Consider the following 20,019-nt stretch of genomic DNA (forward strand, 5'->3'; position numbering starts at 1 on the left):
CAAATTTCAACTTCATTATGACAGATAACAATTAATTTTATACTTGCCCTCATTGTCAAGTCACTAATAATTAAACAATATTATAAAATGAATAGAGCTCTTCCAGGAATTTTTCCTCCAATAAACTGGAAAGAATCTCCTGTTCTATTACTTGACTTATTCCTCAAATTTGAGACAAATAAATTACTTCAATGGAAATTTAAGCTCTATAGCTGTTTACTACCTAATCCTCTTCCCCACTAAACACTTTTTAAAAAAAAAGTAAATTCATGAAGGACATCACCTTTTACAAATTCTTTCACCTTTCGACACAACTTCAAAAGACTCTCCACAAATTTTCTCTCTCTTTTTAAAGATTGTAATTCACAGGTTCTCCAAGATAATACTTTTTCTAAATCAAATTCTTTCTCCTGCGGTGAAAGAGTGTTGTTTTCTAGAAAATAAAATGTTCAATAATAACGGTCACAAGTATACCTTAATTATTCCAAACTATGGCTAAATTTCTACCCCTCTTTGACATATACTATTATTGATATCTAAGAAATAACAGCTTCTCAAGGGTCATGAAATTACTTCAATCCAAATAGATAACAATGAGCTGTTAATTTTGGTATACTGAGCACTTCAAGCATTACATCTATCCTTAAACTAAGAATTACAGAGGGCACAGAATGCATTTGAGTTCTTATTTCATAATACCTCTGCCTTGCAGTCCAACTGGCCTGCTCACTGTCTCTGGATCAGTCAACAGGATCTGGAATACAGTCCCTCATCATCTCCACCTTTCTTCAAAGAACAGCTCAGATATCACCATCTCCATGAACCCCTTCCTAACTGCCAACATTTATTATTTACATACTCTACTTCTGGAAATTAATTGTTACTTAATATTTACTTATTTGTATATAGATTGTACTGCCAGTGCTTTGCATGTGGTAGGTATTTAATACTTGCTAAATTGCATTATCAATACATATAGAACATTTTTATTACTAAGATGCTTTGTAACACTTTATCTGTGCTAACCCCACATCCAAAATTAATATTTACTTAATTTCCACAAATGTAGAAGTTGTTTCTTGTGCTTTTCAATTAGGTCCATATGTCTAAATAGAAGCTTTCCACTCAGGAGACCACAAGTAACTTTAATAAACACAGAGTCGGCAATGGCCATCAGCTTCTTTGCATCTTCTGTGATCTCCTCTAGTATCTTCTGATCACTTCCTGTCAAAAGATAGGACAATTTGAAAACAAAGCAGGAATTTGATTTTTTAATTTGTGTCCAAACAATATACAAGATTTTCCTTTCTTTCTGTATATGATGAACAAACAATCCCTAATATTTTTGTATCAGGTAAACCTTTCACTCACCTCTAGGATCATATATATTTAAGGTGAAGGGGTCTTTAAAAATTATCTCATTAAATCCTACAATTTTATAGGTGAAGAAACTGGACCCATCAGGACTGACTTTCGAAAATCACTTAAGACAGAAATGACTATGCAAGAATTTGAACTTGGGTCCTGTGACTTGAAAGCCAATACTCTTGTTTGCTGTATCAATAACTGTATTCACTTTTATACACGAGGAAGGATAATAATGAATTCACTAGCCACTTTCTATTCATCAAGGTAAGATAAAAACTAAAGGCAGTATAATAAACGGTACTCTCAGAACAATGTATGCTAAAATCTCAAGTATAAAAACTTCCTCCTTCCTGTTCATCCCAGATTCATACAAATATATAGCCACAAAGAGTGGCACTACTTCTTTATTATTTGCTCACTTGAACACTTTTCAGCCTGGTTCCTGACCATCCAATTCTAATAAAACTGCTTTGTCTGGGGTTATTACCTTTCAAATGTCAAATCTAATGGTTTTTCCTTTGCTCAGCTTTTCTCAACCTTTGCATAGCATTGGAAGCTGTAAATGTCACAGACACTTCACACTTCCTTGACTTCTTCGACAGTAATGTTACTGATTCTTCTATTTCACTCACTGCTCCTTTAATGGCTCAATGGTTTTTTCTACACCTTAAGATCATCCCTACACCTTAAGGGCATCCAAGACTATGTCCTATATCCAACTCAATACTTCTCCACAGTCTCTCATTTGATGATTTCACCTATTCACTTGGTTTCAATTCCCACCTTGATTAAGATGACCAACTACAAGATCTATATATCAAACCTTTACTAGAAATATCTCCTCACATAAAAGGGAGTGGAAAAACAGGTTTTGAAAAGTTTATTTTAAAACCTAAATCAACTTCTACAACTATTTCTACAGGAAACAGGAAAGAGGACAAAAATATACAAAATTACATAGATGTGCCAACAATTCTATTCTCCTTGTGAATGATGGCGGGAACATGGCATTGGGATATTAGTAACTAACTATCAGTAACCTGAAATGGAAATTAATGAGATGAAGTCATAAATAGTGGTAGGTAAGGATAACAACAGAGAAAAAATAAATTGTAATTATAATTTAGAAGATATTTAGAAACTAAATTTCAATATTTCATTAAGTGAAAGATTCTAAAGAACTACGAGATGAAGGTAAAAATTTTACAAGCTGCACCTATACTGTAGGACCGGAAGGCATGGAATGATATTCCGGAAAGGAAGGGAAGTAGGCCTATAACCAAGAATTAACTACCCAACAAAACTGACTATATTTTTGCAGGGGAAAGTATGGTCACTTAATAAAGTAGATGACTTCTAAGCATTCATGAAGAAAAGATTGGACTTAAACAGAAAAGTTCATGTCCAAACACAGAAGTCAAGAGAATCACCAAAAAGTAATTAAGGGGGGGGGAAACAAAAATAAAAATCAAGACTTTTTTTAAGGGACCCAATGAGATCAAATGATTTGTATTCCTCTAAGAAAAGATGATATGGGTAACTCTTTAACATTGCTATCATCATCAGGCTAGCTAGAAGTATACTTAAAGAGAACAGTGAAAAACTGTATAGGATGAAATGTCAAGATACATACATGTATATATAAATATATATAAAACTAGAGGTAAAAAAAGGATACTATTAAGAGAAACAGAAAAGAGACAAAATGGGGTGGAAGAGGGGGAAAATACTTATGTCAAAGGGATTTTTTAAAAAAATAAAATAAACAATAAACAATATTATTGAATTCCTAATGCATTCTGCCATAATCTGAATTTTATGGGTGAATTCATCCCATTCACATTCAGTTGTGATTACTAACTGTGCATTTCCCCTATCCCAATTTTCTGTTTATCTTCTTCTCTTTTTATAGTTTCTCTTCTAAAATACGCTTTTGCCTATTTTTTTACTTTTGCCTATTAACTTCTTTTATCTGCCTTTTGTTTCTTTTATCATCCAATCTCTCCCTAATCTTTTCTTTCCTGTGCTACTTCCTTATTAAGACAGATTTCTACTACCTATAGAGTATATACACACACTTTTCCTGTTGAATCAATTTAAATAAGTGAGTTTGAAGGAATACCTGGCCTCTTTCAAATATACCCTCTATTTTAACGTCTTACTTGGATTGTCTCTTTTATGTGAGATAATTTTCCATATTTTTCCTCTCCTTTTCCCCTATTCCCTGGATATCCTTCTTTCTTGCCTGTCAATTTTTTAAAACCTCATCCTAATACAATTAAGTCACTTTCATACCTTTTTTTAAATAGAATTCTTCCAACTATTCTAATGATAAAAATTCTTAGAAATTAAATATATTATCTTCCCATATAGAAAACAACTGGAGTCTCTTATGATTACTCTCCTAGATTTAACCTTTTATTCTTCTAGTCATAGGTTTGAAATTTTCTATTCAGCGCTAGTGTTTTTCATCAGGAAAGTCTGAAAGTTCCTCATTTCACTTTTTCCCTCAAATAATTATACTCAGTTTTGTTGAATAGGTTAATCTTGGTTGCAATTCCAGCTCTATTGTCTTCAGAATGTTATTTTTAAGCATTTTACTCCTTTACATGGCTGATACTAAATCTTATATGACCCTTATTGTAATTCCACCGCATTTGAATTGTTTCTTTCTGACTACTTTAATGATTTTCTCTTTGACTTAAAAGCTCTGCAACTTAGCTAGAACATTCCTGACAGTTTTGCTTTGGAGTATGTGAGCAACCACAAGCAATCTTTTCTGCCTTGAAACTGTGACCAGTCTCCTGTTCTCTTGTGGCTGCAAGCACTAGTGTGTGCAACTACTCCTACTCGCCCTGGGACCCCAACTATTATGTATATCTTGAATAATAAATTTTTATAAGGTTTTTTGGTTTTCATAGTATTGTAAGATGACTTCAAGTTATTATCTCTAGGTAAGTTTATTTTCTGTAAGAGTATAGTTAGTGTGTAAATTTTGTAATGGAAATGTGTTTAATTATCTGTAAATTTAATGTGTGATTTGCATTTTTGAAGGATTTTCTTTTACTCTCTCTCATTCTTTTCTTAAACCCTCTGTCTCTAAAAATTAAAATTATAGAATAAGTTTAGTTTAAGAGATCTATTTCGGGAGAAAAAAAAATTTTTCTGCCAAATTTATCTCAGGGGGAAATGTTAGAATAAGAATTTAAAGTAGCTAATTAACATAGTTAGAAGTAAGGATTTAGGGTTCCGGGTTCAGATGGCAGCAGAGTAAAAAGCAGCTCTTAACCTCTCCTGACCAAAACACACAAAACTCCTCAAGGGGACATAAAAACAAGTCCAGACGAACGAAGGAACCCCACAACAGGGTGCAGCGTGGAAGGTACGTGGAATCGGGACATTTCCATGCTATAAAAGGGTAAAACAGCTCTCACTAAATTGCGGGCTGAGCAACCACCCCACCCCCACCCCCTACACACACACCACCTATAGCGCCGAAGCCAGTTAAAAAGAAATAGAGCAAGTTTGGGGCACTCATCGAGTCATTGGCAACTCCGGGGCCTGTTCCTGAGAGCAGCAAGATTTGGGACCCCAATAAGCCAAAGAACGCACCCGAAATTTGAGCGCAGGAGAGTGCAGGCGCAGCGGTGGAGGCAGACACAGCCACGAGCCAAAGCTCTGAAACCCTGAGTGGGGAACCAGTGCAGACGGGGATACGACTGTGGAAGCAGCTCCCTGAGGCTTGTAAAGGAACCTCAAGCAGAGGATCAAGCAAGGGGGTCCACCAGGGGGCTTGACCTTGGAAAAAACCAGAACTCAGACCTCAGAAGCCCAAAGACCGCGGCGAGGATAAAGCTGAGAAGCTGCTGGGCTAATGATGGCTACAGACTCAGGAAGTTCAGAAGAGAAAGCTAAACAACATGAAAAAGAAGTCTTTACCACTCGACAACTTTTACACAGAGAAAATCCAGACAACCGAGCAAACAGAGGAGGAGAACAAACAACCATCCAGACCCTCCCCAAATAAGGAAAACTCCTCACAAGCTATGGAAGAGTTCAAAACTGAGATTCTGAGGAAGATGGAAGAGATCTGGCAAGAAAATAACAGTTTAAAAGGTAGAATCTTGCAATTGGAAAGTGAGGCTCAGAAACCAAATGAACTGATAAGCAAACTGAACACCAGAAATGACCACATTGAAAAGGAAAACCAAAAGATTATAGCCGAAAACCAGTCACTAAAGGCTAGAATTGAGCAATTAGAAGCTAATGATCTCTCAAGACAACAAGAACAAATAAAACAAAGTCAAGACTGAAAAAATAGAAGGAAATATGAAATATCACAATGAGAGAGTGACAGACCAAGAAAACCGAGCTAGAAGAGACAATTTGAGAATAATTGGTCTTCCAGAAAAACCAGAAATTAATAGAAACCTGGACTCTGTACTAAAAGAAATTATTCAGCAAAATTGCCCTGAAGTCCTACAACAAGAGGGCAATATAGACATTGAAAGGATTCATAGAACACCCATTACATTATATCCAGAGAAGAAAAACAGTTAGAAATATTATTGCCAAATTCAAAAGCTTTCAAGCAAAAGAAAAAATCTTACAAGAAGCCAGAAAGAGACAATTCAAATATCAAGGAGCACCAATCAGGATCACACAGGATCTGGCAGCCTCCACGCTAAAAGATCGCAAGCCTTGGAATACAATATTCAGAAAGGCAAGAGAGCTGGGCCTGCAAACACAGATAAACTACCCATCAAAACTGACTATATATTTCCAGGGGAAAGTATGGGCATTCAACAAAATTGAAGAATTCCTACTATTTGCACAGAAAAGACCAGGGCTAAATGGAAAGTTTGATATCCAACCACAAAAATCGAGAAAAACATGAAAAGGTAAATAAGAAACAGAGGGGAAAGAAAGAAAACTTATAATTTTTAAATTTGCCTTTCTAAGGGCCTCAGCAACATCTAATTATATGTATCCCTAAGTAGAGAAATGTTATGTATAATTCTCTGTAGTGAACTCTATTCATTATTATAGTATCCACTATTATAGTAATCAGAAGAATAATTCACAGGGTGAGGGTGGAACACTAAATAATCTAAGATGACATGGGGGATGGGAAAGAGGGGGTGAATAACAGGGGACACCAAGAGAAACTTGAGTGAATAAGAAAAATAGGATATTCTATTACACACAAAGAGGATATGCGAAGGAGAGGGGACAAATACTATTATAAGTAGAAGAGGAAGAGAGTATTAAGAGGTAATAATCAAACCTTACTCTCAGTGTAATCAACCTGGAGAGGGAAGAGTAGCTATACTATCCATTGGGACATAAAACTCTTATCTAACCCTTCTGAGAAAGTTAGAAGGGATAAACCGAGGGGAGCAGGGGAGTGGGGAGGTCAAAAAAAGGGAGGGGAGAAGAGGGAGGGGGTAGGAAGGGAAGTCAGTCAAGGGAGGGGATGAGGGATAGGGTCTTAATAGCAAACCACTGGTTTTTAAAGGATATAGTTTAAGGAAAAGGGGTAAGAATAGGGGAGGAAACGAAAATGCCAGCAAATGCACAACTGATGATTATAACTCTGAATGTGAATGAGGCGAACTCGCCCATAAAACGGAAGCAAATAGCAGAGTGGATTAGATACCAAAATCCTACCATATGTTGTCTACAAGAAACACATATGAGACGGGTGGACATACACAAGTTTAAGGTTCAGGGCTTGAGCAAAACCTTTTGGGCATCAAATGAGAAAAAGAAGGCAGGAGTGGCTATTATGATTTCTGACAAAGCCAAAGTAAAAATAGATATGATTAAAAAAGACAGGGAAGGTCATTACATCCTGATTAAAGGCAGTATAAACAATGAGGAAATAACACTGCTCAATATATATGCACCAAGTGGCATAGCATCCAAATTCATAAAGGAGAAACTGGCAGAGTTCAAGAGGGAAATAGATAGTAAAACCATAATAGTGGGAGATCTAAATATTCCTCTTTCAGATCTAGATAAATCAAACCGAAAAACAAATAAGAAAGAGGTAAGAGAGGTGAATGAAGTCCTAGAAAAATTAGATTTAATTGATATGTGGAGAAAAATAAAGAGGGACAAAAAGGAATACACCTTCTTTTCAGCTGCACATGGCACATTCACAAAGATTGACCATGTTATAGGGCATAGAATCATTGCAAACAAATGCAAACGAGCAGAAATAATAAATGTAACCTTCTCAGATCATAATGCAATAAAAAAAATAATTAGTAAGGGCACCTGGACAGGAAAATAAAAAACCAATTGTAAATTAAATAATATGATTCTCCAAAACCAATTTGTCAAAGAAGGAATCATAGAAACAATCAATAATTTCATTGAAGACAATGACAATGATGAGACATCCTACCAAACTATGTGGGATGCAGCCAAGGCAGTAGTCAGGGGGAAATTTATATCCTTGAGTGCATATATTAACAAATTAAGGAGGGCAGAGATTAATGAATTGGGCATGCAACTCAAAAAATTAGAAAGCGAACAAATTAAAAATCCCCAGATGGAAACTAAATTAGAATTACTAAAAATCAAGGGAGAAATTAATAAAATCGAAAGTAAAAGAACTACTGAATTAATAAATAAGACTAGGCGTGGGGCCTGTCTTGGCATACTGCTTTGTGTTCCACTTCCACCAAAATACAATAGATCTTTTCTGCCAAGTCTACTAAATTGTTTGGACTGACAAACTATTTCAATTCTATCCTTTGATGGGTTATTCTACTCCAGAATTTATTTTGAGGAATTATATTGTAGTTGGTTGGAGTGTAATTTCGGGAAGATCATGTAGGTCTATGTACTTTCTCCATAGTCTTGGCTCTACCCCAACATCAATTCTACTTTTTAAGGAATACTATCGTCAGTGAATTTTGGTCCCCTTTGGACAATTTTATTTTTTAAGGTATTATTTTCTTCAGTGTTTTATACCTCTTTTAAGTTGTTAATTGTCTTCATTATTACTTCTTTTAATTTATTTAATTTTTTCCTCTTTATAACTTTATTACAGATTTTGAAAATGATATCACAGCTTGATGGGGTCTCAAGTTTCAGGATTAATTTAAATTGCTGTTTTCAGATAGTTATAAAGGCTAGGAAATTTTCGTTGCTTTCAATATAATGTAATTCTGGAGAGAGGTATAGTCACTGCTCTTCCAGTCTACACTCTAGTCCTTGACCAGGAAGCATCCTTGATCTTTCAGGACTGCACTGTTAGTCAGGGAGCCTTATTCCTTTATGACTAAAAGAAATATTGTCCCCTCATGGCTTCCATAATCTACTGACTATTTCTAATCTTGAACTATGAAGCAGAAATGGGTAAAAGCACTGGAGTTGTCAAACAACATCTGATCACAAGCGCTCCCTGCAATCTCTTTCTGATCATTTGCCAGCTCCCCTTACTATACCTGGCATGAGAACTCCTGAAGCTGCTACAACTTCTGTTGTCACCATCTAATTCCACCAATAGGGTTTGGGCCATGGAGATTTCAAATCAGCCTTCACTTCCAAGTCACATTTCTCTAACCTCCAAAGTCATCTTGAAGCTGGAAGAACATCTATATCTGATCTTCTGTTGGCTCTACCACCCCAAAATTTGATTTGAAGCATTATTTTTAAATTCTTTAGAAAAGAAAGGAATGTTGAGAGTTCAGGTGAGTGCTTCCTCTATTTCATCCACATGTATAAAATCTTCATGAGAACAACTTATGCTTATTAAACTTTCTGGGCTCTCCAAATTCCTGTCATGGGTTTTGTCTAAGCAAAAGCCTGTGGATTTCCCCACATGGATTTAAGGTGAACTGCTAATATATTCATTTACTATAAGCAAGTTGGAAAGCCCTGCTGGTTCAGAGCAACAGAATGGTAGTTTCCCATTTCACATGATATTCCTTCTCTCCTATTACCATGTAGGCTTCAAAGTGGGCAAGAAAGACAGGCAAAGAACCCTTCCTCAAAAAACTCAGATTTGGAACTATGTAGTGAGCTGTTATATCTTGCAGGAAGAAACGGTACCTTCCCAATTTTAGGCCACTCTATATTGAATCTAGGAGGCAGGTCAATGGTTCAGGAGATCAAACATTAGGCATGGAGTACAAAGATTTGATTTCAAATTTGGAATATGTGACCCTGGGCAAATCACTTTAACATTTTTTTGCCTAAGTATGTTCATCTGTAAATATAAGCTGGAGAAGGAAATAGCAAACTACTCCAACAATATTTTTCCAAGAAAACTCCATAGACATAATGATCCATGGAGTCATAAAGAATTGAGCACAAATGAACAATGATGCTGAAAATGAAACCTCTTTTTGATCTAGTGTATAGCATTTCTAGTGCTGGAATGCTCTGCACATTGTGGCACTGACCAGGCCTCAATCCCCAACATCAGACTTGTCTATCTGTTTCCTAATTGGGGGAGGGGGGGCGCAGCTGGGCCCCGGTGATGCGCAGATATGAGGGGTCGTCTACCCCTTTAGATTTCCTAACCTGATTTTGATCTGGGACATTTTTTTAATCCACTTGGATGAGTTTTGGGGCCAGAGCTCAACATACTTCCTGCAAGTCTTCCACCTTTCCTCTGCCTTAAAATCTTTTTACAACCTAGCCTCTTTAAACCTTTCCATAATTCTTACTTTTATTCCCTTTCATATATTTGAAAAAGAAAATACATTGGTCTCTTTACTGTTCTTCAAATATGACACTCCCACCTTAAGGTTTTTTTAGTAACTGTCTTCTATGAAGAAGTGTTCTTCTACCCCTTGGCTTCCTTCAAGATTAAACATAAATTTCATCTTCCGTAGAAACCCTTTTATAACATAGCCTTTCATAACCCGTCCAAGATAACTTTCCACTTACAATATAGATATCTCATCAAATTTTTATGAGTTGTCTCCCCTATTACATAAGCTCCTTAAGAAGCGAAGACAAAAGAAAAAGGAAGAAGTATAGAATGTTCAGATCTCCCTGAGAATCTTCTCCAAACAACCTTAAAATTATACTTGAAAACAAAGATAGGAGAGACAGAACCAACAAAGGGACGGAGTAAAGCCATGGTCCTGCAGAAAACAACTTGAAAAGTAGGCAGAAGGGGATGGCTCACTAGGGAAAAATGGAAGCATTGCTTACAGCAAAGCATCATAGCCAACAGCAAGGACAGACCAAGGATACAGGCATGAACCAATAACAAGCCATCTCATCTCATGATGACAAGGTCCAAGCCAATTTCAAGACCCTCAGCCCCTATCGAAGCCAACAGTAGTGCACCTCACATACATGCTTGAAGTTCCAAGCCCTAGTGCAAGCCTACAGTGAAATCCTAAACCCTGATCAAACACAATCAACAGAATGAAGCCCAGAGCCCCTGTTAAAACTTGTAATGAGGCCCCAAACCTCAATTAAAGACAATCCTCAGTGCCCATGGTTCATATAAGCCAAGAATGAAATCTGAAGTTCCTGCCTAAAGCCAATGTGAGGTTCGAGGGCCAGTCAGCAAACAACCTAGTCTGTGTAAACGCAGAGTAGAGCTTAGAGCGTCTGCTCAAGCCTGAGTTTGGACCCTGAGCCCTATCACAAGGTAGTTAACAGTGTTCTGAGCTCTGTAAGAAACTAGCAGTCTCTGGGGATGACTTAGGTAACCCTTAGGTAAGGGCCCTAAAAATAGATAGATAGATAGATAGATAGATAGATAGATAGATAGATAGATAGATANGGCCCTAAAAATAGATAGATAGATAGATAGATAGATAGATAGATAGATAGATAGATAAATGAATGGGTGGATGGATGTAAGGGTAACAGCAAGGAAAAACTGAAATTTAAAAGCATGCTCTCTCTACTATGAGAACAGAGACCACATTTAAGATAAAGATAAAAACTGAGAAAAAGGATAGGAAAAGGAGAAAACCTTAAAAAAAAAAACTTAACCACAGAAAATTATTTATACAAATAACAAGGAACAGATTCATAAGGAGCTATTGAGATCAAAGAAGCTACAAACAAATTTCAAGGAAAAATAGGAATTGGTTTCAGGCTTTGTAGGAGCTCAAAAAAGTTTTCAAAAACTGAATATGAGAGGCAGAGGAAAAGTGGGGAAGCAAAATGAAAGCAATGTAAATCAGACCTGGCCAAATAGAAAAAGAGCTAAATAAATCCGATGAAGAAAAGAGTTTCAAAGAGTGCCTTAAAAAAGCAGAATTGACAAAATGGAAAAGGAGATTCAAAAAGTCACAAAAGAAAATAATTACTTTTAAATTAAGAGTTGAGAAAGGAGAAGCTCCACAAGACATCAAGAAAGAATAAGACAAAATCAAAAGAATGAAAAAATAGGGGGAAAAAACCATGAAGTATCTCATTTAAAAAATGATTTGAAAAATAGATGGAGGAGTTACAGTTTAAAAATTATTAGACTACCTAAAAGTCATTATTTTAAAAAAACTTAGAAATCATATTACAAGAAAATATCAAAGAAAACTACGTGGATATTCTTGAACAAGAGGATGAAGTAAAAATTGAAAGAATCCAGTGATCACCTCCTAAAATAAAGCCCAAAATGATAATTCCCAGAAAACCCTGGCTTAGGAGAAAATTTGCAAGAGGTAGAACTGAACAATTCAAATATCATATATCCAGTCAGGAATATACAGGATATACCAACTCCACATTAAAAGATTTGAAAGCTTGGAATGATAATATAGAAGGCAAAGGCAAAGGAACTAGGTTTAAAATTAAATCATCTACCCAGCAAAAATGAGTATGTTCTTTCAGGGAAGAAAAAAATAATCATTTAATAAAATAGAAGATTTTATCCTAACTAAAAGAGACCAGACCTAAAAAGAAAATCTGATACTCAAATACAAGATTCAAGAGAAGCATAAAAATGTAAACAAGGAGAAAATTTAAGGGATTTAGTAAGGTCAAAATGTTTCTGCATGGAAAACATATTTGTAAGTCTTAAAATTCTTTTCAGTATTAGAACAATTAAAAAGAATTAATAGAAACAAATATTACAGGAATAAGTTGATGAGGATGACATGATGAAAAAAATTAAGGGGTGAAAAAGAGGACTGCAGGGAAAGAAATGGGAAGGGAGAGATAAAATAAGGTGAATTACCTCATCTAAAGAAGTGTGAAAAAACTTACAGGTTAGGGAAGGATGATAGGGTGAGAGGTAATGCTTTAATCTTACTCTTATGGGAATTCATTCAAAAAGGGAGTAACAACTTTAATAATTTGAGCGTGGAATCCCATAGAAAAGTAGGAAGGAAATAAGACATCAGGAGAGGGGGTTTAATAGAAGAGAGGTGAAAGTAGGAGAATTGTTAAAAAGCAAAACATTTGTGGAGACAGAAAGAGTAAGATCAAAAGGGAAAATAAGATGGGGGGATACACAGGTAGTAACAGAATGAATTCACCTATAAAATGGAACCTGACATCAGCGGATTGAAAACCAGAATCCTGTGACATGTTCTGTACAAGAAATACATCTAAGGCAGAGAAACACACAGGGAAGAGAAGAATTTATTGTAGTTAAGCTAAAGTTAAAAAAAAAAAAAAAAAAAAAAAAAAGAAGTAGTACTCATGATGTCAGACAAAGCTAAAGCAAAAAATAGATTATAAAATAGATTTTTGTAAATTTTATAATTTTTATATTATATATTTACATTTTATATTTTTCATAAAAAAGATTACAAAATGAAATAAGGTAAGAAAGGATATTTCATCTTGATAAAAATACAATAGACAACAAAGTAATATCAATATTAAACATATATATACCAAAGGATATGGTCTCAGAATTCTTAAGGGAGAAATTAAATGAGCTTTAGGAGGAAATAGGCAATAAAATTACCCTAGTGGAGGACCCTAAACTTTCCTCAATCAGATCTAGATAAATCAACCTAAAAAAATAAATAAGAAAAAAGTGAAGGAAAGTGAAGGAAATCTGATAAAAGTATGATTTAGTAGATATCTCTAGGAAAATGAATGGGAAAAGAAAGGATTATACTTTCTAGGCAGAAGGATCTGGCACCTACACAAACAATGACCATGAATTAGGACAAAAAAACTTTACAACCAAATGCAGGAAAAAAAGCACAAAAAATAAAGACATGCTTTTCAGGTGATGATGTAATAAAATTATATTCAATAAGGGTCCATGGAAAGAAAAATCAACAATTAATTGGAAACTAATCTAATTCAAAAAAGGGGTGGGTCAAAGAACAAATTATAGAAATACTCAATAAAAACAACAATAATTATTAAAGAGAATAAAAATTAGGAAACAACATAACAAATTTATAAGATAGCCAAAAAAATACTTTGGGGAAAATTTTATATCTCTATAAATGGTTACAACAATAAAATAAATAAAAGAAAAGGCAGATAAACAAATTGGGCATGCAACTAAAAACACTAGAAAAAGAAAAAAATTAAATCCCTAATACCTAATTAAAGACTAAATTGGAAATAAAACTGATCATCTAAAGTGAAACAGAATTCTAAAGAATTGGACATTGAGGGGATGTCCATCATTAGTGTATACACTTCTGTTATTTAAATCTAAAAATAGACCTGGGAGAGTTAATCCCATCTTCACAATAAAGAATGTCATCCATCTCTAAAGATAAAATTATTGGAATTGAAATGCAGATCAAAGTATACTATTTTTCACATTAGTTTATTTACGTTTTTACTTAGGGATTTGGGTTTTATATAAATATTTATGGAATGCCAATCAGAAAAATAGGGTCATGAATAGGGCCTTTCTTCTGGATTCCCTACCTGATCATTCCAGGTTGAGTCAGCCTTTGTGATTGGTCCTGGTAACCTAAGCCCTGAAAAGCTGGGGTACCAGCAGGTTGGTTAATCCAAAACAAATTGACGCCTCCCAGAGGCTCATTTTATAATTGGAAGTCATTGAGAGAAATAAAGAGTCTGTAATAGATATTTTAACTGAACCCCATCAAAAACAGTTTGGCAAGGCCATGCATTGACCTTTCTACTCTGCAAATCAAAGCCAGCCAGGATAGGCTATATAAGATAAAAATCTAAAACTCCATTCTTTGATTCCTTTTATGATCCACACCTTTTCTTATTGGAAAGCATCACACTTTATTGTTAAGTTTAACTTCTTAGCAAGCCAGCAGTTAAGAGGTTAACAGTTTCTCTCAAAGACAGAAAAGCAGAAAATTAAGCTCTGAAACTGCATCTAGACAGCTTAGGTCAGAACTAGTAAAAGTTGACAAGACTTCATCCATCCAGGTGCAGTCCTCCTGATAAAGTACAAGACTCAATTCATTTAGAATATCTTTAGAATATAGTAACTATTCCCAGAATTAGTTTTCTGATAATAAGGTGGCTAAAATTCAGCCTTGGACCTTGTTCTATTCTAGGTTTATCTTTACCTTGAAGTAACTGGAGCTCCTTTGTGATTTGAAATGACCTAATTTGTAATTTCAGCACAACTGGAAAGCTTCTTTGTATCCTTTGTGTAAGATGAGTCTTGAAATCTGTATGTAATAAACTCATGACTCCATGGCAATTTAGAGTAACTTTGATCTAACTATAGGCCGTTGCTCCCATTCTTTTCACCTTAACATCCAACGACACTTTAGGTCATTCAAAACCCTGTCAGTATATAAAGCTGGCTCTCTATAAATATTCTTTTATCTCTTATAATGATAAATAATATTGAAGTATGTTTTACATAATGACACATCTATAACCCAAATAAAATTGCTTACCACCTATAGGAGGGAATTAATTTGGATTTTATAATATTGGAAAATATATGCTAAAAATAGTTATTATAAGTAATTGGAAAAATAAAATATCTTAAAAAAAAAAAAAAAGAATCTATTCCTTAAAAAGAGGGTTCATGTTTTTGCCTTTCTTTCTACTCAGCACTTTATAGAGTGCCTGGGACACGATAAGCAATTAATAAATGTTTGTTAATCTGCCTTCTCGATATCAAAGATCAACCCCATATAAGGATGAGTTTTGTGCAAGGAGGATGAGCCAGAGGAGGAGTGGATGACAGTTGGTGACAAGTTACCAACAGTTGAGACTAAGGGGAATTCTGGGAGATTGTCCGGAGATAGGAGATAGGAGGAAGAGAAGGGTTCCAGCAGTGGAGGACATCCCAGCTCGGATCCAGTCCTGAGGGCTTCCTGAAGATCTTTCTTTGGACATCGATACCCCAATTCCCTGCTCAAAAGAATCCCATCACTTCTTACCCATCAACACTTCAAAGGTCAAGTCAGCTAAGTGTTTGGACACCATTTTGACAGCAATCTCTCAGTATCCTTCCCCCATTACCATACCTTACTGATACAATTATAGAAAAGGATAGAAATAAAAACAGAAGGGGGAGGGGTGGGAGAGAGAAGCATGGGAGGGGGATTGTGAGGAACCCTATAGAAATAGAGAAGAGGGCACCCCAAAATCCCTCTGCCCTTCACCCCTTTCACCAACCCCTAAATTGTGATTAATAAAAGCCATTTATCAGTCAGATAGTGCTCCAGAGTTCCTGAGAGAGAGAGGAACCACAGCTTGGTCCTGCCTCCATCTTGGAGCCAGACCACCAGCTGTGAAGTTGACTAACCTCCAGGGAGGCTTGTGTGAATCCCACCCTCATACAGAATCAGATTGGGGTACCACATACCAGATCTTGTAGGGAAGCCTCGCCCCAACTCCTGTGGGGTGGCACAACCATCCAGGTCACCCAGTTTTGGGGTAACCCTCCCCTCAAAATCTCCCAGTGTATATTTGGTGTGAAGGGAGAGCTAGAAGAGAGTCTCACCTCTCAAGACTCTCTCTCCGCCCTCTATCAAATATTGGTTATGGGTTCTGTTAATTATTACACCTACCTATACCAAGTAAATAGATTAGGTCAAGATTTTTTCCTCTCATAGTCAAGAGAATATCAAACCCAAAGCACATGTTAAGAACATACCATATAAATTAAAGAGATGTTTGATATCTGTCCAGGTGAGCAGGTGTTGCAAAACATCAGCCAAATCATCCACTTTTTTCCCATTCTTTTCTGGCCAGGACTTAGTGATGATCGCAGAAACAAGAGTCCCAAATTTCCTGAGGTTATGAGAATTTAACAGATCGAAGATACTGGTCTGAGACTACAAAAGAAAAAAAAAAAGAGAGAGAAGGAAAAACAAAAGATATTTTAAAAACACCCCCAATAACTATTCTGCCCAATTATGACAATAAATGACAATTTAGATGGAATAGATGAATATTTTAAAAACACACATTGCCCAAATTAACAAAAGAGGAAATAGAATACTTAAATAGAAATACCTCCAGTAAAGTGGTTAATAACTTAAAGCAAATTCAGAAGTCCAAAACAAAAAGAAAAAACATAGCCAATAATGGATAACATAAGTAAAATTTGGATTTTTAAAACTTATTCATAGATGCTTCCTGTCTCCTTACCTTCTTCTAATTACTAGAGGTTTTGGGACACACACACACAACATTTTTGAGAAAATTAATCATTTCAAGTACATTTATCTCTTATCTTCCATTAAAAAAAAGAATTGGGGGAAGGAAGCATATGAAATTCTAAAACAAAATTTAAAGGTTTTATTTCAACATACTTACTTTATTAAATAGGATCATCTAAATGAACAAGCTACTGTTATGACTATATATGAATATATGACTTTAAATCTGTAAATGATGCTTTAAAATAAAAATATTAATTTTTTCCAATTTTCTGTCTCTTATTCCACCACTCTCCTTTCCAAATTTGTTTAATTGTCTTAAAATTTTTGAAAATGTCCGTTTATTACTATAAAACAATATTCTTATTTTAAAAGTCAAAAAAGGGGTCTACATTGAAAATCATAAAAAAAAATTTTTTTTTAAGAACTGTGAATTTGTCAACTATTCTGGAAAACAATTTGGAATTGTACATTTTACAAAGAGAATAAATTCCCAGAAACTCCATTTCTATGTCCTCATTAAAAAAAATAAGCCTATAGTTCTTAGGGACTTATAAACAAAAAATCTACCCCAAAGAAAGAACTGTTGGATCCAGAATGTATATGAAAATATATGATTTTTCACTTGTTTAGTTGGGGGTGGGGGGGAGAGGAGGAGTTTACGTTGTGGGGTTTTGGTTTTATAAGATTACTCACTTACAAAAATAAATAATATGGAAATATGCTTTGCATGATAATAAATATATTCCCCAGATCGAATCACACGCCAGTAGAAGGAAGGAGAAGAGAAGAGAGGGAGGGAGATAATTTTGATTATATAACTTAGAAAAACTAATGGGGACATTTGTTATTATATGTAATTGGTAAAAAAAAAACAAGAATTTTTAAAAATACTCCTAATCCATTTTGTATTAACAAAAAACTGGAAACAAAGTAAGTGACTACCAAAAAGGTAAATAAATTTTAATACACAAATTAAGTAAAAGATTCTTCTAATACAAAAACCATCAAATAAGAATTCAAAGAAACATGAGAAGACATATTGAACATTAAAGTAAAGCAAATAGAAGTAGGAAAATCATATGTTCAAGGACTATAGCAAGTATACCAATGTCATAACAAAATTGAAGCCTAGCAAAGCTTTTAGATATAAATATTGATGAAAATGTATCTCCCTTCCTTATTTGCACTCATGGTAAACAACTCAGGTGAAATATTACACATATTTCAGAAATTGTATAGCTATTCATGGATTTTACTGAACTGATTTTCTCCTGCTTTTACAACATTTTTAAAGGAGTAGTATGATAGGTAGAAGAGGGAAGAAAATGTAATGAAATATTACAAAAGCTATCAATAAAAATATTTAATTAGCCATATGACAATCTTTAGATATCCATTATCACATGGCCCGAAGACTAAACAGAGAATGGAGGATAATCGAACATGAATGGATTAAATGGTATACTATGCTGATTTTTTATTTCACTTTATTTTATTATTTTAAAACTTTGCCTTCCTTCTTAGAATCCATATTGTGTATTGGTTCAAAGGCAGAAGAATGGTAAGGGCTAGGCAATGGAAGTTAAGTGACTTGCCCAGGGTAACATAGTTAGGAAGTGTCTGAGGCCAAATTTGAACCCAGGACCTCCCAGCTCTGTGCCTGGCTCTCAAATCACTAAGCTACCCAGCTATTCCCTATTTTATTTTTTATATCCATATTATTTTATAATTTAATATTTTTATAATTTTTTCAATGGCTACATTATTCATGTTCTCTCCTTCCACTCTTTCCTCCTTCCTCCGGGAGCTTACAAGCAATTTCACTGGTTTATATGTGACTTATTACTCAAAATCTATTTACATATTATTAATATTTCTAATAGAGTAATCTTTTAAAAACCACAACCAGAAATAATATACTCATATAACCAAGTAATAACTCATGTTTTTCTTCTGCATTTCTACTCCCATAGTTCTTTCTCTAGCTGTGGATAGCATTTTTTTCAATTCAACACTAGAATTTTCATTGCTATTAGTAGCAGAGTCTATTACATTTGATCATCCCACAATGTTTCACTTTCTGTGTACAATGTTCTCTTGGTTCTGCTCATTTCAAACCCCATCAGTTCATGGAGTTCTTTCCAGTTCATATAGAAATTAAGCAGTTCATCATTACTTATGGAACAATAGTATTCCATCACCATCATATACCACAATTTCTTCAGTCATTCCCCCAATGGAGGTCGCTCTCTCATTAGGCAAATTCTTGCCGATGCATAAAGTACAGATATAAATATTTTTGGCCACCTTTTTTTTTATCTCTTTGGGGGTACGAAGTCATTAGTAGTACCAAGTTGATTTTTAAATTTTGCTGAATTTTCATAGGCAATTCCATTGAGTGCAGTAATCATTATGTAAAACAATAAAGAAAACCTAGAAAGACTTATGTGCAATAATAGGAAGTGAAATGCCTAGGAAGCATAGACTTAACCTGAATAGTGCCAAAAGAGCACACAGATCAAAAGAGAAACCAATTGTGTTGGATGGATGAGATTCTGCTCCAATAAGAAAGGACTTGAACCATGTATGAGGCTCGAGGTTGTGGTGCTTGACATATGCTAAGACACAGGACTCCTTGTATCACACGCCTTGTACTTCACAATTGGCTGTTCTGGCTCCCCTATCCCTGAGTGATGAGGAAAGATAAGACTAGGGAATAATTCTTCCCATTTGCTATGAAAATCTAGTCCCTTTTCTATCTTTCATACAGTGGCAATTTACTATACTCCTGGCTGATGAGTGGTTAAATGCATGATTACTATTATAGGCTTTTCAGACACAAATTACTTTGATCAGGACCTGTTATAATTTTATTTCTCCTTACTTAGGATTTTTTTTTACATATCAGATTTGGTTTTGGATATTTTAGATTTCATCGAGTAGTTACCTAACTTAGATTTTTGTGATTTTTTTATTGATTTATTTGGCAATGATTCATATGCTTCATACCTATATAGGTAGAAAATCTTGAAATTTTGTGAACTACATTTTACAGAATTCCTTTTGATCTCTCTACCATATTGCATGGTCATGTTACATATATCTTTTGCTTTAAGTACTTCCTCTCTCTTTT

The 20,019-nt window shown here is 34.8% G+C and overlaps 1 protein-coding gene across 1 annotated transcript in view; it reads right to left on the reverse strand.

Moving 5' to 3' along the window:
• RNF213 (ring finger protein 213) overlaps nucleotides 1-20,019 on the reverse strand; it is a 203,659-nt gene that overhangs the window by 99,595 nt on the left and 84,045 nt on the right. Inside the window, exons 18-20 of the mRNA XM_044674544.1 lie at nucleotides 16,376-16,556; nucleotides 1,051-1,224; nucleotides 284-433 (exon numbers count right to left, since the gene is read on the reverse strand). Coding sequence (XP_044530479.1) covers nucleotides 284-433; nucleotides 1,051-1,224; nucleotides 16,376-16,556 — 505 coding nt within the window. The remainder of the gene's footprint in view (nucleotides 1-283; nucleotides 434-1,050; nucleotides 1,225-16,375; nucleotides 16,557-20,019) is intronic.

This window comes from Gracilinanus agilis, chromosome 4 (assembly GCF_016433145.1).
Source record: "Gracilinanus agilis isolate LMUSP501 chromosome 4, AgileGrace, whole genome shotgun sequence".
In the NCBI taxonomy this organism is placed as follows: domain Eukaryota; kingdom Metazoa; phylum Chordata; class Mammalia; order Didelphimorphia; family Didelphidae; genus Gracilinanus; species Gracilinanus agilis.